This window comes from Peromyscus californicus, unplaced genomic scaffold (assembly GCF_007827085.1).
Source record: "Peromyscus californicus insignis strain IS unplaced genomic scaffold, ASM782708v3 Scaffold_11__1_contigs__length_118956290, whole genome shotgun sequence".
Taxonomy (NCBI): domain Eukaryota; kingdom Metazoa; phylum Chordata; class Mammalia; order Rodentia; family Cricetidae; genus Peromyscus; species Peromyscus californicus.
Genome location: NW_026294402.1, coordinates 113,027,059 through 113,050,133, shown reverse-complemented (window position 1 = coordinate 113,050,133; position 23,075 = coordinate 113,027,059). Strand labels below are relative to the sequence as shown.

The following is a 23,075-nucleotide window of genomic DNA, read 5'->3' as shown; positions in this document are numbered from 1 at the left end:
CTGTAACTATAGCTCACACACACACACACTAAATCTTTTTTTAAAAATTAGCACAGCAACAAAATGTCCAACTTAAGCAGCGACAAATAAAACCTAGAATGTCTGATAAATGGTTTTCACCTACAGACGCTAAAGCTAAATAAGCCACTGTAATTTCTACATGTGTGCATGTGAGTGCCTGTGTGGGTTTACACACAGGTGTGCAGGTAAGAATGTGGAGGCCAGAGGACAACCCCCAACACTACTCTTCAAAGGCCATCCACCTTTGTCTTTTGAGTCATGACCCCTCACTGAGCCTCAGGATCACCAGTTAGGCTAGAAGAAGCAGAGACTCGGAGTCTCCACTTCCCCAGGGCCGAGATGACAAACTCGAACTAGCACGTCCTGCATTTCATGGGCGAGCTTGCAGGCCAGGCACACTACCCGCTAAGCATCTCCCTGCAACTGTAACTCTAAAACATGAAACAATCAAGGAATCTCGGACTTCAGGAGTACACAGAGACCATCTTGCCTAACACAGCTCAGTCTTATAAATCTGACATGATAGCAATTATGTGCAAATGTTACACCTTTTAAAGCACCCCAAGTCGTTTTATGGCTTGGACTCTAAAGACAGTTCTCAGAGAAACATCACCATGCCTCCCTCAACCTCAAATCTCGAGGGTGTTCCCTACGCTGGGAGCTGAGGTTTCTGAGGTGGCCCCATCCTGGCCTAGGCTAATGTCCTACGGGGCGAGTTGTTGCTGGTACTCCAGCCTCAGCGAGCAGGAGGTGCTGCATGGAGGACAGCCGCCACTTCTCCAAGCTGGCACTGCCCTATTCCAGGGCTGAGGGCCTGGGACACACCAGCAATGGCTTAGACATTTCTAAGGTTACCAGGTCTGGGCCTGCCCTCTTGGAAGGCTCCAGAGCAAGGATGAATGTGGAGGCCTTGCCTGGACCCCACTACTCAGAAATCCCTGCTAGAGGACAGCCCACATCCCAGCCTCCCAGAAACCTCTGTGATGCAGCCATGAACTCTCCTGCACCACCCTTCCCATACACACCCAGGGGCAATGGTAGCCTAGTTACTCTATTCTTGGAGGCCTCAGTTTTCTAAATGTCATAGGAATCTACAGCCTTCCAGACACCCCCTCAGCTTCTCTGCTCAGGTGACCTTGCAGGTAAACATAAATTATACACTTCCCATCATGAAGATGGCAAGCTTATTTGCCTAAGTGTCCTCAGCACTAGACTGCATTTGCCTGACTACATTTCACTGAGACCCATGAAGAAATAAATGCACAAGGGCCAGGCATGGATGGTTCTCCTGCTGACTAAGTCCTGAACTTTGAAATCTCTCTGCAGCCCCTGGCCTTCTCACCTACCCTTCCCACCTCCAACCAGTTAGGCTCCCAGAATGCCATTCAGCACTACTTGAAAAGGCTTTGTGCTCCGTGTACTAGGAATCACAAATTCTACAGCCAATTCCACCACTAACCCAGAGACCTAAGGCCATAAAAAGTCATTCTAGGAAGGGAAAGATCTGCTGGATGGTAGTGGCTCACACCTTTAATCCCAGAACCTGAAGACAGGAGGCAAGGGAATCTCTGTGAGTTCAAGGCCAGTTTGGTCTACAGAGCGAGTTCCAGGATAGCCAGGGCTACACAGAGAAACCCTGTCTTGAAAAACAAAATAAAATAGAAAGAAAAAGAAGGGAAAGACCCACAGCAGAGATTTTTCTGGGTTTTCCACACTGGCTCTACCTTGGGTAGGTCTGTGTTCTTTATAGGACTCAGGAGAAGCAGGACAAAGCATCCATCTTTTCAATCCATGTCCACCCTTGTGACCTTCACTGACTATCTCTGAAGACCTGGGAGCAGTCACACAGCCACAGATGGGACAACCCACTCCCCAAAGCTACAGTAATGGGAAGTCCTCATGCCTGTGCTCATGGCCTCTGGGCGAAGCCAAGCCCTCTGAAGCAGAGTGAGCAGAGCACCCACCTGTCTTGGGGCTCTGCGGCATCAGGCCATGGGGGCCTGAACTCCCACTGCCACGACCAGACACCCCACTCCTTTCCAGGAAAACAAAACAAGACACAACATCATGGTGACTAGGGATGTAGTTCAGCTGGTAGAGTGAGTGTGTGCATACTAAACCCTGGGTTCCATCATGAGCTGGGCATGGTAGTACATGCTTATAATCTTAGCACTCAAGTGGTAGAGGCAGTAGGATCAGAAGTTCAAGGTCATTCTGGATAACATGAGACTCCATGTCTATACTAAACAAATTCAGAACCAATATCTTACAGACACTAAGGGTCTAGTATATAGAGGGCTATGCTAATATATTCAAATAAAAACCTAAACACTTGATTTTGCTTTCCTGGTCTTGAGTAGGAGGAATGTCCTCTGCACAAAGCTATGGAAGTGGGCTGGGTAGAGCCAAGGACACGGGGCTGGCCCAAGAAGAGCAAACCCAAGAAACGTGAGTCACCCCTGTCTCCATTGAGCAGTCCAGGAAGCACACAGCAGAGGGATCCAGGAGGAGTTGGGATGACCTCCAGCCTCCTGTGTTCCCAGGAAGACCCTTTTGTACACAATCACAACGGCAGTTGGCCCCAGTGTCTGGGTGCTCCTGGCCTTGCCCACTTAGTCTCCAGCAGTCCCCACAGTCATGGCCACACAGAGAGGACTCTAAGAGGCAGAGCTGTCTCAGTTACAGAACAAAACATTTATCCACCTCACAGACACAGGAGAGAAGCAAGCTCCGTCACAGTAGCCTGCCTTTTTTGTAACGTGCCCAGCTATCTGACCCAGGGAAAATGAAGCCGCTAAGCAAATATGGCCAGGCCGAGGAAGAGGACCTGGAAGGGGGAGAAGACCTCTCTGCTGCAGGCAGGTCTGATATGCTTGGCTAGCACCACACACTTTAATTCAAGTCCTGGGCTCCTCCCTCCAAAGCAGCTGGTTTCACAAACCCTGCCTAAACAGAGGCCATTCCAAGAGGAGGAGAAACACCAGCTTCAATACCTGCAGCCTACCCTGAAGCTATGAATTGTGATCGACATTACAAACCCACAGAACTGCATGCTAGGGTAAGCCTTAGACCGACACAGAACAACATGTGCACACATTCTTCATAGCAGCTCACTTCTGACCACATGTTGAAGGAAATGTGATTTTCCAAAGCCAATGATTTCTTTTCCTTTTATTTTTTGCATGTATTAATTACACATCATTTGAAGTTTCATAAAGGCAATTGCTTTGGGGTATATTATGTACTTTGATATATTCATCTCCCCCAGTCTCCTTCCTTCCTTCAGTCTCTCTTGTGCTTTCAGATAATACATAGTCATGTATATAACTGTGTGTGTGTGTGTGTGTGTGTGTGTGTGTGTGCATGTGTATGTGTGTGTATGTATGTGTGTGCGTATATATGTGTATGTGTGTGTGTGTCATCAAGGAATGATAAATGACTTAATAATTGAACATTAAACAATGATTTTGGAATCGATGCTTATAGGTATACAGGTGTGTATAGAAAGAATTCTAGGATCTAGTTTGTGGCTGTGATAAAAAACACTGGCCTAAAACAGCTTGAGGAGGAAAGGGTTTATTTCTTCTTACAGTTAACAGTCCATCATGGAGGGAGGCTGAGGCAGAGACACAGACAGGAACCGAAGCAGGGAGCATGGAGGAGCGCTGCTGACTGGCTTGTTTCCCCGGGCTTTCTCAGGATCTTTCTTCTACAGCCCAGGACGCCTGCCCAGGGATGGCACTGCTCACAAGGGGCTAGACCCTCCCACATCCATCAGCAACCAAGAAAACGCCCCCAAACTAGTCCACAGGACGATCGGATAGAAGCCGCACCTCAGTGGAGATTCTTTCTGCCTAGTTATGTCTACGTTTGTGCTAATTTGACAAAAACTATGACAACCCACTGCTGTGGGATGGTCTGTATGACAAATGTGTTGCTAATTAGTCAATAAATAAAACACTGATTGGCCATTGGCCAGGCAGGAAGTATAGGCAGGACAAGGAGGAGAATAAAGCTGGGAAGTGGAAGGCTGAGTCAGAGAGACACTGCCAGCCGCCACGATGACAAAGAGCAGGTGAAGATGCCGGTAAGCCACGAGCCATGTGGCAAGGTATAGATTAATGGAAATGGATTAATTTAAGCAAGTTAGCAAGAAGCCTGCCATGGCCATACAGTTTGTAACCAATATAAGTCTCTGTGTTTACTTGGTCGGGTCTGAGCAGCTGTGGGACTGGCAGGTGAGAGAGATTTGTCCTGACTGTGGGCCAGGCAGGAAAACTCAAGCTACAACCCACAATTAAGACAAAAGCATGCTGTTCATCTTTATAAGTCTGGCTTATTTCACTCAATATGAAGATCTCAGGTTCCATCCACTTTGTATTAAAACAGAATTTCACTTTAAATGGCCCAACTAATATATATGTATATGTATATATTAGTTGTGTGTATATTTGTATTATATGAAGATATATACATATATAAAACTTTCTGTATGTATTCTTTTGATGGGCATCTAGTCTGTCTTATATCTTGGCTCTTTGAACAGTGCCTCAAAGAACATGGACATGCAGATGTCCCTGTGGAATCCTGACTTAGAGTCCTTCGTGTATATAGCTAGGAACAGGATAGCCTACTCACAGGATAGCTCTATTTGTAGCCTTTGGCGAAGTTAGTGTGTAGGTGTGCCTGTGTGTGCCTGTGTGTGCTTGTGTGTGCTGACGCCCTTGCCCATGTGGTCACATGTGGAAGCCAAAGGTTTACTTTCGGTATCTTCTTCGAACACTTTCTACTTTTTTGACAAGATCTCTCAAGGAACTCAGAGCTCACTGATACGGCTAGCATGGCTAGGGAGTGAACCCCTGCAGCTGCCTGTCTCTGTCCCCGGCCCCACACGGGGGTTACACACAGGCACCACCACACCTGGTCTTTACGTGGGTCCTGGGATCTGAAGTCGGCTCATGCCCGCACAGCAAGCACACTAACCCCAGAGCCTTCTCCTGCTCAAAATCAGTCTTCTTAATGCACTGACCTCACAATCGTTCTTCCAGTTGTTCTCAACTCAGCTAGAAAATAACCTATCAGGTCCAGCCTTAAATTATTTCCAAACATCACCAAGGAGCGATAAATCTCTTAGTAACTGAAAATAAGACAGAAATTTAGGAGTCTGTGCTTATCAGCAGACAGGTCTTCAGTAATAAAATGAGTATTTACCTCCCCCCAAAAGGAAGAGAAGATTAACTACCTTCCATTCTATGCACTTCCGTCTACATGGGAAATAAAGAATAATGCTATAAATAGAGAGGTTAGAGAGGAAGAGGGAAAAACTTATCTAAACAATTCCTGAGGAGGCTGTGGCAAGTCCTGAAAGCTGACTGAATAAAGCAATTAAAAAAGAAGAGTATCTGAAGAGGAGAAAAGAGCTATAGAGAATACTTAATAGTTTTGACCTTTTGCATCCATTTTACAGATCAGGGCGCCATTGTTCACAGCCTGCGGTTTACCTACAGCCACAGGGCTCATTAGCCTTGGTCAGCAGTGAAGGGCGGGGCTGCTGGCCTCTCACCCACTTCTGCCACCTTTCATGCTTGCTTTTCCAAAGGAAGGTTTGCCATCACAGACAAATGGGTTGTTTAAAATGTGGTATATGGCTACAATGGAATAGTATTCTGCCTTGAAATGGAAAGAAATTTTGATACATTCTACTACATAGACTATACCCTGAGGCCACTGGGCTAAACGAAGTTAGCAAGTCACGTATTTGTGTACATATTGGATGATTCCACGTGGATGAGGTATCCAGAGTAAGCAAACTCATGGGGAAAAGTGGACCGGTGGTTGCCAGGGGCTGAGGAGGAAAGAGATGGGGAATCAGTGTTGACTGGGGACAGATTCAGATGGGAACCATGAAAGTGTTCTGGAGAGAGGCAGTGGGGACAGCTGCCCAGTGTGAACTGGATTGGGGCATACTTCAAAAATGGTTACAATGTGGTTATGTATTTTTTTTTTTTTTTTTTTTTTTTGGTTTTTCGAGACAGGGTTTCTCTGTGTAGCTTTGCGCCTTTCCTGGAACTCGCTTTGGAGACCAGGCTGGCCTCGAACTCACAGAGATCCGCCTGGCTCTGCCTCCCAAGTGCTGGGATTAAAGGCGTGCGCCACCACCGCCCGGCCTGGTTATGTATATTTTTAACAATAAAAAATTACAAGGAAAGGAGCTAGAGAGACGGCTGGGCTGGTAACAGCAGGTACCCACTGGAGTTAGATTTGCAGTTACAGGGGATCCAGCGCCCCCTCTGGCCACCACAAGCACTGCACTCACATGCACATACCTACCTATCGACACATGCACACAATTAAAAATAAAGTATCTTTTAATTACAAAAAAATTGAATTTTAACCCATTAATAGTTGCTTCCTCTCAGGATCTAACAAGCAAGATTCTGCCTCCTCCTACTCCAGAAGCATCAGCAAGAAGGCTGCATAATAACGGGTGTGTGTTCAGCTCGGTACCCACTGGGTTCCGTTTTCTCCCTCCAGAAAAAGCAGCCCTGGGCATAAGACAGTCACATTTCAGTGAGAGCTCCAGCTGAGAACTGAATAGAACTCAGTGTTGTGGCTGAAGCGAACATACTCATGAAACAACCAATGACGAACCACTGAACTACCAAAACTAAATGTGGCCAAGGTTTTCTGCCCTCTGGAACTGCAGGGCTTGCCTCTAGATTACATCTAACATTTAAAAAAAAAACCTGAAGCACGCCAACGGAAAAGGGCCATATGGTAAAACCTACGCTGCACTGAAAAGGCCAACAAGTCTCCCTGTGCTTAACACATCCTTAATAAGACCTTCATCAACTTCCCCTGAACCTCCATTTTCTCATCTCTACAACTTGGCTGTGACCCCTGACCCCAGCCAGGCAGGGTGACACTGCACTTGTAGCATCCAGGAGACAAAGTCGGGAGATCACATGGTCCAAAGCCAGCTTCACTGCACGTGAGCTCCAGGGCAATCAGGGCCTACACAGCAGGACTCCGTCTCATAAAACTATAAGAAAATGCTGACCCCAAGACGATGTGATCGTAAGTATGATCACAAATTCAAGAGCCAATCCCAGCTCCCAGCACCCGATAGGTATTTAATAATTGTCAGGTGAATTCCAGTCTGGGCCCTTCCCAGAGAACATTCCCTAAGACAGCCACACAGACAGGATACAGCCATTTTTAGGATACAGTCTTGGAAAATGTGGACTTCTGAACATTAGAAGATGTCATTTAAATAGTAAACCTGCACGATGTGTGGAAACTTATTTGATGTATAGAATCTATTTTTGCCCCAAAAGTCCTGGATCCAAGAAGAAACTTAGAATTCTTGAATCCCAGGGCCATTTCCAGAGACCTCGGACCTCCTTTCAGCCCTGACTATCCTACGGAGCCACTCTCCTTTCCTCGTGCCCTGTGTGTGTGTGTGTGTGTGTGTGTGTGTGTGTGTGTGTGTGTGTGTACATGCCCATATGTGTGTGCACTCATGCATGTGGAGGTGAGATGTTAACATCAGGGGTCTTCCTCAGTCACCCTTCACCTGATTCTGACACAGGCCTCTCACTGAACTTGTAACTCTCCAGATCACCTAGGCTAGCTGGCCAGTGAGCACTGAGTGCCAGGGATCCTCCTGCTTGGGCCTCTTCAGAGCTGGAATACAGGTGCACGCTTTTAAACTGGCTGTTTTTTAATGGGTTCTAGGGGACTGAGTGGGGTTCTCACGCCTATGCAGCAAGCACCTCACCAGCAGAGCACTCTCTCCAACCCCAGGACCTTCTTCTTAACTGGACAGAATACGGAACAGCATCCTCTTGTTTAACTCACCATATTTATTTGAGGTAATGTTAAGCTCTTTGGAAAGCAGAAAGCCCTGTGTAAAAGCAGGGCTCATTATTTAATAAAAACAGATGGGGTTTCTTCTTGAATTTTTAAATGGATGGGCTCAGCCCTTTACAATTCCTTCTAAAACAAAAGAAAAACCCACCCAAACCTCAACCACTTTTGATTTGTAAATGGATCATGATTGATTTTTATCCTGTGTGGGGTCCTGGCCTTCAGCATTAAGGGAAGAAAACCAAACGTCTTCACCATCGAATGCTGTGGTCTGATTCCTTCCCTGGGAATGACCACTGCTTAAGAAATGCACATGAGAAATAAAAGGCCAGCTGCCCTGAGAGCATGGCAGTTTTTAAAAATCAACTTTAAAGCACAACAGATGTGATCGATTCAGACCCCTTCAATCTCAAACTTAAGAACGTTTACACACAACATCAGATCCTTTACAGCAACCAGGACAGGGAACTTAACAAATGGATTACACAAATAAGACCTTCACAGCTAGTTAAGAAAAGACAATCCAGGCATGGTGGCACACGCCTGTTTGTCATTCCAACAGCTGGGAGGCTGAGGCAAGGAGACAGAGAAGTTCAGACCAGTTCCAGCTTCATAGTGAGGCCTGACTCCACAAACCATTATAGACCTTCCAAGGCTCTGCAGATCACTTTAACAGGACCCAGCTCTCCACCCTTAATTATCAGTTCACTAAAAGCATCCACTGAACACCTTCTGAGGATGTTACATGACTGGAGAGTTAATCAGAAAATTCTCATTTATTGAGCTTAGGACTGTGTTAGGCACTTGAAACACCTCAAATCCCTTGTCAGGAGGTACCCATCTCCCCAGGAGAGGACACAGAAACTTTCCAAGCTTGTGCAAGATCACCTAATTGGAAAGGAGGAACAGACACTTGTCAATCATGTGACTGTTGGGTAGCACCACATCCTGAGATACAGTTGGTACCATCATTGCTACTAACTACATTTCTTTAAAACGAAACAAACTATATTCATTCGTTTGTTTATTTATTTATTCATTTATTTGTGGGGCAGGGGCATGTGCACATGCTACTGCGCACACGTACGTGGAGGTCAAAGACAACTTATAGGAGTCAGTTCTCTCCTTCCACCACGTGAGGCCTGGTGTTCAAACTCAGGCTTGGCAGCAAGCGCCTTTACTGGCTGAGTAGACGTCTCACTGGCCCTCTAACTGCACCTCTCAATCCATGAACACTGCTAATTTTACCAGGCTGCTCTCAAGTCACCCCAGACTCATGAGATTTTCCCCATAACAATAAAAAGATGGGTTGTTTGACGTCTCCCGCTGAGCTCTGGCTTCTTGCCTTGCTGGGTTCAAGGATAAAGGATAAAAGAAGTGTCTGTACTTGATTTTATCACATGTACTGACTTAAGTTTTGGGAGGCTTAAAATACTCTGGCGTGGTGGTTGGAGACATAGTTGGGGGATCTGATACCTCTGACCTCCAGGGGCACCTGCACTCACATGCACATACCCACACACAGACACATGATTAAAAATAAAATAAAATTTAAAAAAACCGTTTCTGGTGTATTTAACAGTCACTAATGGTTAATAGTGCTCACTCTATTTTTCTGGTAATCTCCCCAAGTCATCCCCCTTTGTTCTTATCTTCTCCCACACTCTGACAAAGATGGCATACGGCATAATGATACTGTCCTCATATGACACAAACGTAAACTTAACGTGTTGCTGAAGGGATGCGCTGTGAGTTTATCTTACTTCATGTCCTACTCTTTTTTATTTCCAATTCCTTCTGTATTTCCTGGTTCCAACAGGATATTTTGGTAGCCTCTCCCATCTAACAGGAAGCACCTGAGAAGCCATGAGGAAAATGTCCTGTGCCAAACCCAAGACCAGTATTTTTTAAGAAATCAAAAGCTTTAGGATCAGGAGAGATGGCTCAGTGGTTAAGAGTGTGTACTGCTCTCACAGAGAACCCAATTCAGGTGATTCAAAGCCACCTGTAAATTCAGCTACAGGGAATCTGATGCCCTCTTCTGGCTTTCCTGGACACCTTCACTCATATGCACACACACACACACACACACACACACACACACACACACACACTTAAAAATAAAATCTCTCTTTTTTTTTTTGAGACAGGGTTTTTGTGTGTATCCCTGGCTGTCTTGGAATTCACTCTGTAGAACAGGCTGGCCTCGAACTCAGGGATCCACCTGCTTCTGCCTCTCGAGTGCTGGAATTAAAGGTATGTGCCACCACCTCCTAGCAATAAATTCTTTTGTAAAATACAAAAAAAAGGCTCAAGACATTTTGGAACACAAAGAGACTTTACCAAACTAACCTCCCACTCTTCCTAAGGTTGCATCGTGGACCCTCAGGAAAGCCCTACTAGGAGCCACCACAACAGAACAACAGGGGGCTTTCTGAGCACTGCCACCTGAGCTCTCTCGTGAGCTCCCCATAACAACCCGAAGAGGAGTGGAGGCAAGCCAGCATCCACTCCCACTGCAGAGCAGGCAGCAGCTTTAACTGCGCCAAGGAGGAGGCAGTGTGGCGCATTAGCCTCCTTCAAGCCTGCCTCAGCAGCTCCTGCATTCTGTCACTGTTGTACAGAAAGTGACCTGGAAGCCAGGGTCTCTCCAGCCCCTGCCCTGTGCTGGCTGCTGTGACTTACAGCAGAGTTCCTCTGCCCCTCACTTCCCTGACTGACACAGACTGTAAGCCTTAAGCAGATTTCGATTTCCACAATCATACAATATTCCTGCCTTAATGCCTCCTTGAGCATGGATGTAGCTCAAGCCCTTGGGGAGAGTTTCCCAACAGAGCATGTATAGGTTGAGAATTCAGTCCCACACAGTACCAATGTTCAAACATGACGTTTCCTATGCTCTCTCCTACAAGCAGGAGATTTCTGTTTTTAATCCAATTTTTAATTATTGTAAAAAATAAGTTTAATTATGACATTTTCAAGCATGTAATTTTTCATATTCATGTGTGTGCATTCTGCATATGTGGGTATGATTGTTTTCATGGACGTATGTGTATGTGCATGCATGTCAAGATCCAAGATTAGTGTCAGGAATCATCCTCAAGTGCTCTTCTGCCTCTCAATCAAACCCAGAGCTCATCACAACAGCTAGTCTCACTACCCATTTTTCTGTGGGGACCCCTCGGTCTCTGCCTTCCAGGGTTGTGCCACACTCACCTGGCGTTTATATGGAGACCTGAACTTTGGTCCTCGTGCTTGGACAGCAGGCACTTTGACGACAGAGCCACCTGCCCATCCCTCACATGGATTAGTACACACTTGTATCCCTCCATCCCTCACATGGATTAGTACACACTTGTATCCCTCCATCCCTCACACATGGACTAGTACACACTTGTATCCCTCCATCCCTTACATGGATTAGTACACTCTTGTATCCCTCCATCCCTCACATATGGATTAGACACACTTGTATCCCTCCATCCCTCACATGGATTAGTACACACTTGTATCCCTCCATCCCTCACATGGATTAGTACACTCTTGTACACCTCCATCCCTCACACATGGACTAGTACACACTTGTATCCCTCCATCCCTCACATGGATTAGTACACACTTGTATCACTCCATCCCTCACATGGATTAGTACACACTTGTATCCCTCCATCCCTCACATGGACTAGTATACACTTGTATCCCTCCATCCCTCACACATGGATTAGTACACACTTGTATCCCTCCATCCCTCACATGGACTAGTACACACTTGTATCCCTCCATCCCTCACATGGATTAGTACACACTTGTACCCCTCCATCCTCACACATGGATTGGTACACACTTGTATCCCTCCATCCCTCACATGGATTAGTACACACTTGTATCCCTCCATCCTCACACATGGATTAGTACACACTTGTATCCCTCCATCCTCACACATGGATTAGTACACACTTGTATCCCTCCATCCCTCACATGGATTAGTACACACTTGTATCCCTCCATCCTCACACATGGATTAGTACACACTTGTATCCCTCCATCCCTCACACATGGATTAGTACACACTTGTATCCCTCCATCCCTCACATGGACTAGTACACACTTGTATCCCTCCATCCCTCACATGGACTAGTACACACTTGTATCCCTCCATTCCTCACGCATGAACTAGTACACACTTGTATCCCTCCATCCCTCACATGGATTAGTACACACTTGTATCCCTCCATCCCTCACACATGGACTATTACACACTTGTACCCCTTTATCCCTCACACATGGACTAGTACACACTTGTATCCCTCCATCCCTCACATGGATTAGTACACACTTGTATCCCTCCATCCCTCACACATGGACTATTACACACTTGTACCCCTTTATCCCTCACACATGGACTAGTACACACTTGTACCCCTCCATCCTCACACATGGACTAGTACACACTTGTATCCCTCCATACCTCACATGGACTAGTACACACTTGTATCCCTCCATCCCTCACACATGGACTAGTACACACTTGTACCCCTTTATCCCTCACACATGGACTAGTACACACTTGTATCCCTCCATCCCTCACATGGACTAGTACACACTTGTATCCCTCCATCCCTCACACATGGACTAGTACACACTTGTATCCCTCCATCCCTCACATGGATTAGTACACACTTGTATCCCTCCATCCCTCACACATGGACTAGTACACACTTGTATCCCTCCATCCCTTACATGGATTAGTACACTCTTGTATCCCTCCATCCCTCACACATGGACTAGTACACACTTGTATCCCTCCATCCCTCACACATGGATTAGACACACTTGTATCCCTCCATCCCTCACACATGGACTAGTACACACTTGTATCCCTCCTCTCGCTCCCCTCACACGTCCCCTCCCGATTCCCACTGGTTCCCTTGCAGTCCTCACATGCTCCCCTCTCTCTCTTCTTTACACCCCCACGCCTCATCGCCCTCTCTTCTTGGACTGTGTCTGTGGGATTTTGTGTATCTGATGGCTGTCGGGCACTTAACAAAACTAAGCGGGCTCTGTTCCTGAAACACAAGTCAGTCACCTTACAATGATAATAAATCTTGCTTAGTGCCTAGCTCACTGGCATAAAAGAAGCATATCACCATATGTAATATGCTCAGCATGTACCATGTTAGCAGATATATGCTAGACATTGCTCTAAGGAATCAAAAGTATGATCACTTAAGCTAGACACAGAATTTAAATCCTCATCCAATGTCACAGTGTTAATGAGAGAGAGGACTTCAGACTCCGGCATCTGGGGTCCTGAGCTTTGTTCCAGCCACTGTGTGACTCACCTTCCACACAGTGAATCACCGAATGAATTCTCCAACTTGCATAATCACGCTTATCTGCATAACCATGCTTATCTCTCTGGACCTTGATACACCCCGAAAGCTTGTCTAGATGACATCTGAAAGGTTCTGTTAAACACTAAATGCTTCCATTGTCCTTAACCATAATGTGATTCCCCACCTAGAACAGGGAGCTTGCGTCACTGAGATTTTCCACATTAAGAGAAAATAATGGTTGTTTTAGGAGCCCAAGTTGGCTTCATTTAGACCACAAAACAGGGAAGCAGAGGTCTCCAAAACCAACAGTACAGGCAAGGGCCCTCTCACTGTGCCCTGCCTCCACCTAATCCCGCCTCACCAGCCCAGTCTTCTAGAGAGATCTGAGCATCACCAGCCCTCTCATCTTACAGATCCAAGAACACAGAACCATTGTCCAGTTCTCAGTTTTCCTAAGAAGCTGCTCTTCATCCCGGGACTCCCTATGCCAGCCCCACCCTTTCTGGGTTTTTTGCCAAAGTACAAATTAGAATGCGTGTCTGTCCTTGAGGAAGAAAGTCAGGTGGGAGCAAAACCATCTTGCTAATTTCTTCTCTGGCTCCATCTGATCATTGTGGAGTCAAGAAATAACCAAAGCATGAGAACTCAGAGTTCCTGGGCTGAGCCCTGCATCAGTTAGCTACCTCTGCATAACAACTGTGATTCTTCACAGCGAATGATAACGAATGCTGATTTCTTGGCTACAAGTCGAGGTTAGGTCTGTTCTATGTGCTTGTGTTTGGGGACTAGTGAGTTGTGTGGGATTTGGAAAGTGCTGAGATGGGTGGGTAGGAAACCGATATCCCGGCACGGTGCTCATAGGATCCAACCCTTGACTGATGACATTTATTTATTTATTCAGCCAGTCAGTCATTCATTCATTCAATTGAGAAAGGGGTTCATGTACCCTAAGGGGCTCACGTACCCTAGCTGGCCTGGAGGATAAAAACCCTGGGGCCTCACGCATGCCAGGCAATCACTCTACCAGATGAGCTCCACCCCTGGCTATGTCACCACCATTGTAAGATGAAGTTTTTCTTCCCATTAGGACAATATGGAGGTGACCAGGGCCAGAGTTCAGCCTTCCCATCTGGCCCAGCCCAAGCCAACCAGATGCTGAAGCAGAGAGGGAGACAGCTATGAATATGGCCCATCCTCACCCAGAAGAGAGCGCATGCCTCCGGCATGTCCCTGCTGGCCTTTCTGTAGAGAACAGCTCACAGAACATCCTGCTTGGGCCTTCTGAGTTTCCAATAGTGTCCTGGGATCCCCCGCATGAGACAAAAATAACTTACAATGTCCAGACAGTGTCAGAACCCTCTTGATGGCCACAAGGGCAAAACCTAAGAAAGCTCAGGTAAACACAAGGCAGTGTGGACCCAGGCCAGTGAGATCTCTTTTCCAACAAGGGAGAGACAATTAGAAACCAAGGAGCCTGGCACTTAGGGAGGGAGTTGGCTCAGCTCACCAGAACCGGACTAGGAAAGGAGGGCGTGCAGGCCACCGAGACGCACCCAAAGCTCAGACGCAACGGGCTGAACAACGACTAAGTCTTGTCCAAGCATTTGCAGTCGTAAGCAGGGCACCGTAGAAGACCCCAAGTGCCCCTGTGTTCTCACAGCACATCCTGTGGAGCTCACTGGTTTCAGAAGGCAACATGTAAAATGGACCTGACTGAACCTGCAGCCAGAGCCCTCCAAGCTCTGCTGATCCCAGCCTGTGTGGAGTTGTGCAAGTAAAAAAACAAAAACAAGAACAAAAACAATGTTTACTATCGTGTGGCATGAAAATGTGTTGTTACAAAGTGATAGCAGGCTGATACCAAGTGTCCCTCAGACCTGAGCACTGTGCAGAGCTCCGTCCAGCTGCAGACACTCAATGACTGTCAGAAGTAGGATGTCATAAGATGACTGGATAAGTGGGGCTGGGTGTTCAACTTCTGCCACACCACTGCTTTATGACACTGGACTGTCCCTTTTCCCAGCCTAGAACATCTAGGAGTTATGTGGAAGTCCCGTGACCGTCCTGGCATTGCAGTGGTGCTGTGGACAAGTTCTTGACCTTTCTGAGAAAGGAACTCGGGTCCAGAAAAGGACAGTAAGTTTCCCAAGACCCTACAGCGATTGTCAGTTCCAGGAACCTAAGGGAAGCTCTGGATCGCTCGGCTAAAGCTTGTCTCTAGGACTTCGTAAAGAGCACCATGGGTTCTGTGGCAGAAACAGGCAGGGCTGGACAGGGCCTGGACCACTGTCCCCTCTGTAGTTGCCTCTTCCCTGGACATGACTTTGATGCCAGGATCAATCTCGGGACAGATAACCCCACTCTCATGTCAGCATGTGGAAAGCCAGGGGAGTGCTAAGGGGCTGGTGTGGAAGGACGGGGCTGGGGGCGTCTGGAGCTCCCCAGTAAGGAGGACGCTGGGGAGGACTGAGCCCCACTCACCTTCATAGCAGGGGATCAGCACCCTGCCTTTGGCCTGGAGGTTGGACGGGATGAGGTAGCAGAATCCGTGGGGCAGGATGTGGTCTGTTTCATAGTAGATGTTCTTCCAACGATGGGCACAGGCCTAAAGGACAGAGAGGGAGCAAGAACAAAAAGTTCTCACCAAGGTGTCAGAAAAATGGAATGAATGAGAATCAGCTCCAGGAGGCCACTGGGAGAAGAGAGATGGTGAGCAAAAAAAAAAAAAAAAAAAGACTACCATAGCTGAAACCGAGTGTGGGGTGGAAGGAAGGAAGACAGCTGACTGAAGTGAGAGAAGCTGTTTCTAGGCAGAGGGCAGAGAGTGGCACCTACTCTCCACACTGGGCACAAGAGGAAGAAGTTTCCAGAAAGAGGAGCATTTGGTGCAAAGGACACGAGAATTGAGGTAGGTTTGGAGGTTGCAGGGGAAGAATGATGAGTAGGGAGCCAGGCCCCTCAGGTGATGGCGAGGGTGGATTTTATGGACAGAGTGGTAGCTGATTCCAGTGGGTGGGTGATGGCAAACCAGGCAACAGCTTCCTCAGGTGTGGGGTGGGGTCCTATTTACAGTTTGGAAGTTTCCCTCATCTGCCATGCAGACTGCAGGTAGACAGGATGGAAGTGGGGAGCCCTGGGAGAGATGCTGCTTGCCTGGACCACGACAGGGCATGGAAACGAGAGAAGGGGAGGAGAGAGCTAACAGAAGGGAGGAAGGGCAGGGTGACAAGGCATTGGGAAGAGGAGAAGCTATTCTTTGATTTTACCTGCAGAGACACTCAGCAGCACACACCTCCTTAACAGGAAGTAGATGTTTGCTGCTGGTCCTTCTGGTGTTGAGTAATACATATCTCAACTGAACACTTAATGAGCTTTGCTAAGTGCACACCACTGTGTCCCCAAACCCTTAGTAAAGATGGCTTCCCAGTGCCAGGCAGTGGTTGCCTTTCACAGGCTAGTCAGAAGCAGCCCTGTGAGGAGAGACTTAAGACAAGAAGGAGTGGCAGAGTGCAGAGCAGAGGGAAGGCTCAGGGCGGAGGGTAGATGAAGCAGAGTGCTCTGTAAATGAGGCTATGAGGAGAACCTTAGGGGCAGGTGGCCCCCAGCCAGCTTTCCAGAGTAGCTTTTCAGTGCTGGCGGCAAACTTCTAAGGAGGCACTGAAGCTGACCAGTTTCTATTGCGAGAACCAGAGCCACCAGCCAGAGCACAGATCTGGCTCATCCTGTCTTGCAGAATGTGCTCCCTGCTTTGTGCTAGGATGTGACCTCTGGTGTGACCTCTTTGTGCTGGATGTGACCCTGGGGCTTCTCCAGGGGAAAGGTACCAGGCTTAGGGGGAATGCACAGCCCAGTCCCCTCCTTCTCCTGAGTGAGAACCACTTACTCTGGTATCAGCTCACTTTGTTCTGGACAATGGACGTATTTTCTTAAAATAATGAACTTGAAAATAAAAAGAGACTCTAATGTCTTTGTGAGTGTAAAATAATCAGATTCTAATGTCTTATTTGTGTGTGTGTGTGTGTGTGTGTGTGTGTGTGTGTGTGTGTTTGTAGACCAGACCTCTACCTCAAGTTTCATTCCTGAAGGCATCTTCTATCTAGTTATTTTGTGACAGTGTCTTCATTTTTACCTGGAACTCGCCAATTCAGCTTGGGGACCAGCTGGCCACCAAATCACAGGGAACTGCCCGACTCAACCTCCTCAGTGCTGGGACTGAAGTCCCTTCTACCAGGCTGGCTTTTTTATACGGTGCTGAGGATCAGACTCAGGTCCTTGGGCTTGCCCACCAGGCACTTCGTGGTGTGAGACCCCTCCCTAGGCAGTTTGTCTCCTTTACACACTGTTTCAGTGAGTCATGGCATTCAGCAAGCTGCTGGTCTGCCTTTGACATCTACCATCGGGGAGGAGATGACAGAATCCTCACTTTCTGATTTGACTTTTGTGATGGTTTGAATAAGAATGGCCCTCACAGGCTCCTGTATTTGAATGCTTAGTCACCAGGGAGTGGAACTGTTTGAGAAGGATTATAAGGATCAGAAGGTGTGGCCCTGTTGGAGGGAAGTGTGTCACTGGGGGTGGGCTTTGGGGTTTCAAAAGTCCATGATAAGCCAGAGTCTCTCTCTGCCTGAAGATCAGAATGTAGCTCTCAGCTACTGCTCCAGCACCTGCCTATCACCATGCTGCCCTCCATGCTTAAAATTGTGAAACTGTAAGCAAGCCCTCAATTAAATGCTTTCTTTTATAAGAGTTGCCTTGGTCATGGTGTCTCTTCACAGCAATGGAACAGTGACTAAGATAAGTTCTTAAAGTTTTAAAAATGTATTATTATTGTGTGAGAATGAAGGTGAGTCGGGGCTTTGCCCTGTGTGTGGAGTTCAAAGGATAACTTTGTGTAGCCGATTGTCTCCTCCTACCGTTACGTGGCTCCAGGGACCGAGCTCAGGTCACCAGGCTCGCGTGGCGAGCACTCTTACCCACCGAGCCGTGTCACTGGCCCAGAACTCTCGTTTCCTTTATGGATCACTGAGTAGCACAGGGTGGCTGAGTGACAGAGCGCTGAGAACAGGACTGGAGCACGCGGTTCCTGAGTCTCACCTCTCTGTAAAACCTTTTCCATCCTGAGATTCCTGACTCCAGCCTGAGAAGCAGGGCCATTGGGTGTTCTTGTAGCCCTTCCCATGAGGCCCTCGCACCTAGCTGGAATGAGACACCAAGGCCTCCCAGTGCTGGCTCTTCCCTATCTCACTGGATGAAAAGATCATTGTCATCTCTGTTCTTCTGCCCTCTGATCAAGCTGCCACCAGGGCCTCTGACAAACCACTCTGCCCAGAGGCAAAAGAGGGCACACTCACCATGACACACTCAGCATGGCACTGGAGATCTGAGCATGCCCACATGCATGTCTGAGATAGTCAATGACAGATCAATCAGCTGTTGCTCCTACTTCACACTATCTTCTTGCCTCCCCATGTGATACGTGTTTTATGCAAAAAAAAAAAAAGAAAAAAAAACCTCCCACACATTTCTCATTTCTCAGCAGATGGAAACAGAATGCAGTGAGAAACAGGAAAGACCATGAGGATAATTACCTCACACTTCCACATAGAGATATCCCTCGCGCATGTGGTACCCTACCTCCTTGAGACAGGGTCTCTCACTGAAGCCCCAGTTTCAGCTAGGCTGTCTGTCCAGAAAGTTCCCAGAATCTGACTCTCTGCTCTCCACCCCCATGCAGGGACTACAGGTATGCATGGTCATACATGGTTTTTGACATGGGTGCTGCGGATTCGAACTCAGGTCCTGACACTTGCAGAGCCATCTCCCTAGCCCTGCATACTTTAAATCATCTCTACACTTTAATGACAACGCAAACACTGCAGAAATTGTCATATCATGCTGGTCAGGGAGCAATGACGGGAAGGCCTGTCCATGCTCAGCACATAGGCAGATTAAAAAAATCATTTTGATCACAATTAATTAAACCCAGAGATACCAGATCCACAGCCCATGGGTAGGAAGGGTTGGATCCACAGACACGGAACCTGTGGATATAAAGAGCTGACTGACTGATTTTTCTGTGGGGTGGAGGGAAGTTACTTCTTGCAGTCTCCAAATTTGAGTCGCTTAGATCACCCGGTTCATGGGTAAACGGGCTTCACTCTGGTTGAAGGACTCAGTCCGCATCTTGAGAGCCTTTGCTACCTACCTATCATATCCTGAGCTGGAGAGGCCGAAGTTTGTCGTGGTGTGGTCCGGCAGCCAGCCGTACACATGGACAGCGTCACTCAATGTTTATTATATCGTCTGCTTTCCATCCCATAAACTGTTTAGGAGTGACCTTGGAGAATCCCCAGGAGACCTAAACACTGCATTTTACATTCATCTAATTTACAGTATTCTGGGAGGAGAGAGATCAAAGGTCAAAGACGGGCCCCACTCCAGAAAACAGAAAGGGACTCTGAACATAAATTATAAGGAGAAAACACTGTGTTTAGCCTGATTATCATCACGCACACATATCAGTCTGACCTGCATCCTGTGTAAAAAGAACAGGATTCTGCGAAACTGCAAAGCAGCATGACTTGATCGACTTGGGAGTGAGTTGTAGGGAAGGGAAGAGGGAAGGGAAGACCAGAAAAGCAGAGAATTCCTGGGAAGTGGCCAGACCTGCTTTGGATTATGGGAGTAGTTCAGAGGTACAGTGTGTGACTAGGAGTGTGAACAAGGTACAGTGTGTGATGAGGAGTGTGAGCAAGGTACAGTGTGTGATGAGGAGTGTGAACAAGGTACAGTGTGTGACTAGAAGTGTGAACAAAATACAGTGTGTGATGAGGAGTGTGAACAAGATACAATGTGTGATGAGGAGTGTGAACAAGATACAGTGTGTGATGAGGAGTGTGAACAAGGTACAGTGTGTGACTAGGAGTGTGAACAAGGCCTGGGTTTGAGATGAGGGAAGAAAGAAGAAGAGGAGGAGAAGGGGGGGAGAGAAAGAGGAAACAGCATGGAGGAGAAGGAAGAGAGGAAGGAAGAGAAAGAGAAAAGAAGGAAGAGGAGAAGGAGGGAGAGGAGGAGAGGAAGGAAGAGAGGGAGGAGAGGAAGGAAGAGAGGGAGGGGAGGGGGAGGAGGTCATCCAGGAGGCAATAATCTGTTTAAATTCAGCATCCAAATCACCCTAGGACAGGGCTGAAGACCACCATCACCCCAAATCTTAGCCTCACACACATCTCAAGTTAGAAGGGTGTATTTTCCTCCCGAGGAAGAAAATGTCCAATTTCCTTCAAAGGCCTTCTTTGTTGTGTGAACACAGCATTCCTTCCTGGAGGGTGGCTTGGTCACAAATGCCTGTCTGTCCCTGCCGCCCTCACACACCTGCACTGCCTGTGCACAGAAGGACAAGCCTTTGTCATGCTTCCAGGTCCACCGTGCACAGCCAGGCCACGCCATGGCCACTAAGACATGTGTGACGGGCACAGGATAAAATCGAGGCTGGGATGCCACCCCGGAGCAGGTGGCAGCCTAAGGAGGCCCAGGAAAAATTTCTGGGGTGGTAGGTGCTGGGAATATTGCTTGGCAGCTGTTGACCTAAGGAAAGCTCAGCAGAGTGTGTTCTCACGGCTTCTGCACTTTTTTGCATATCTCAGCGGAGCCCTCATACACACACACACACACACACACACACACACACACACACACACACACACACACACACCAGACCAGGAAACAGCGACAGGGATACTCACAGGAACATCCCTGGGGGTTTTGAAGAAAATGGACACAAGGGAAGTAGACAGATGAGAGGGAGAGAGCCCTGACATGCCGAAAGGAAACAGCAGTTAGAGCCGGAAGACACTGCTTCCACCCAGAAAAACTCTGAGCAGTTTAGATACAGTTTGTTATCTAAGGCTTGGCAGCTCTGATGAGGAGAGACAGTGGTTCTGAATGTTCTAGCTGCCATCCAAGGTAGGTGTGTGTGAGTGAGTGTGTGTACGTGTGTGCATATGGAGGCCAGAGGTCCATATAGAGCATCTCCCTCCTCTGCTTCCCAGCTTTATTTTTTGAAACAGAAGCTCTCAGTGAACCTGGAGCTCGCCAGTTTGACCTGGCTGGCTGGCCAGTGAGTTCCATGGGTCCACTGTCCCTGTCTCCCCAGGGCTACCGTAAAAGACGTGAGTGGCTGTGCCTGGCTTCATGGTGCTGGGGAGCTGGACTCGGGCCCTCATGCCTGCTTGCATGGCATCACTGACTATGCCATCTCCAGCCTGCCTCCCCTGTTCTTGAGAAGACCATCTCAGTACTCTATGGGCGCAGAGCAGAGTGAGAACCAAAGGAACTTGCCTTCAGTCCTGATGCAGCATCTGTTTCAGGGATCATTCGGTCCCTGGGGAAACTGGAAGACACCACATTACCCACAGAGCCAAGACGGGCAGCCACTGAGCTAGTCAGCCTGACGAGCTAGCTTGACATCTTGGGTCTTGCCAACTTTGGTCCAGATATGGCCATTTGGCATTGAGACAATTCACTCTGTCACAGCTCTCCAAGGCCCCCTCCATTTTTTGCTTTGAAATCCATACCAGGTTATCTTTCAAAGCAGCCATCCCGCCTCCCCCCCCCCACCCCATCCTTGAAATCAAAGGTGGTATCCCTAGGGAGACAGGTCTCATCCTGTGCTACAAGGTACTCCTGGGGCTCAAAATGCCTTCTCTACCTTTAATTAAAAAAATAATACTTGTCTCCCAGAAAGATTTCACAGATGAAAGTGAGACATTAAAGAAAAAGAAAATGGATTTAAGTAACATGCACACACACACACACACACACACACACACACACACACACACACACACCTGAAAACAAAAACCATCATGAAATATCACCTCACACTCTTTAGGGTAGCCACTGTTTAAAAAGGAAATGGAGTGTGCTGGGAGTGTGGCTCAGTAACAAGGACATGTGCTCAGCATGCATGAGACTTGGACTCTATCTTCAGTACCACAGGACAAGAATAGCAAGCAGAAGAACAAATGTACCTGGAACTTTCTGCATGCTGGCCAAACTCAAAATGGTTCATGCACTTTAGAGGGACAAAGTCTTTCTAAGAATAAAAAGTAAAATTACCATGTGGTCTGATAATCCCACTTCCACATATATGCCCAGGAGAAATTAAAAATGAGGTCTCAAATCTTTATTGATATTTATAGCAACATTATTCATAATGGCAAGGAGCTAGGAGCCACATAAACATGCATCCATGAATGAATAGAGAAAACACGCTGTTTACATGTGATAAAGTATCACTGGGTCTTAAGAGAAAAGGAAGAATCCTGTCATAGGCTACAACAGAGCTGAGTAGTGAGACACTGCCCTAAATGAAGAGAAACCATCACAAAAAGACAAATACTGCCCGCTTCCATTCGAACAGGATCTGACACATTTGAGCACTTCAAAATCAGAATGATGGTTACCAGGAACCAGTGGGTGGTAGGAAGAGAGTCCTGTTCAATGGATGCAGAATTTGGCATTTGCAGGATCGAGAGTTCTAGAGAGCTGTTGTGTGACAATGTTTCCAACAATGTTTCCACACGTACTGTGGTGCTGTCCCCTGATTTTAGCAGGAAGGTGAGCTTTTCATTTATCAGTGACACACATGCCCAAAGAGAGCCCAAAAGCCCTCAGAGCACATAATCCTCTTGAAGGCTGAGGCGCTCCATCGTATGTATACACATGACTTACAGCAGGACAAGAGACCTGAGAACTATAGACACCCTCCATGCCCGCCTCTCCTTCCCAGTACCACAGGGGGCGGCTTACCAAAGGAATGGTACAAGCATTGTGTAAGGCAGAAATCGA

The 23,075-nt window shown here is 47.4% G+C and overlaps 1 protein-coding gene across 2 annotated transcripts in view; it reads right to left on the bottom strand.

The window, feature by feature from the left end:
- Itga9 (integrin subunit alpha 9) overlaps positions 1-23,075 on the bottom strand; it is a 314,925-nt gene that overhangs the window by 269,897 nt on the left and 21,953 nt on the right. For both annotated transcript variants that reach the window (XM_052723820.1, XM_052723809.1), the window contains exon 4: positions 15,708-15,831. In XM_052723820.1, coding sequence (XP_052579780.1) covers positions 15,708-15,831 — 124 coding nt within the window. The remainder of the gene's footprint in view (positions 1-15,707; positions 15,832-23,075) is intronic.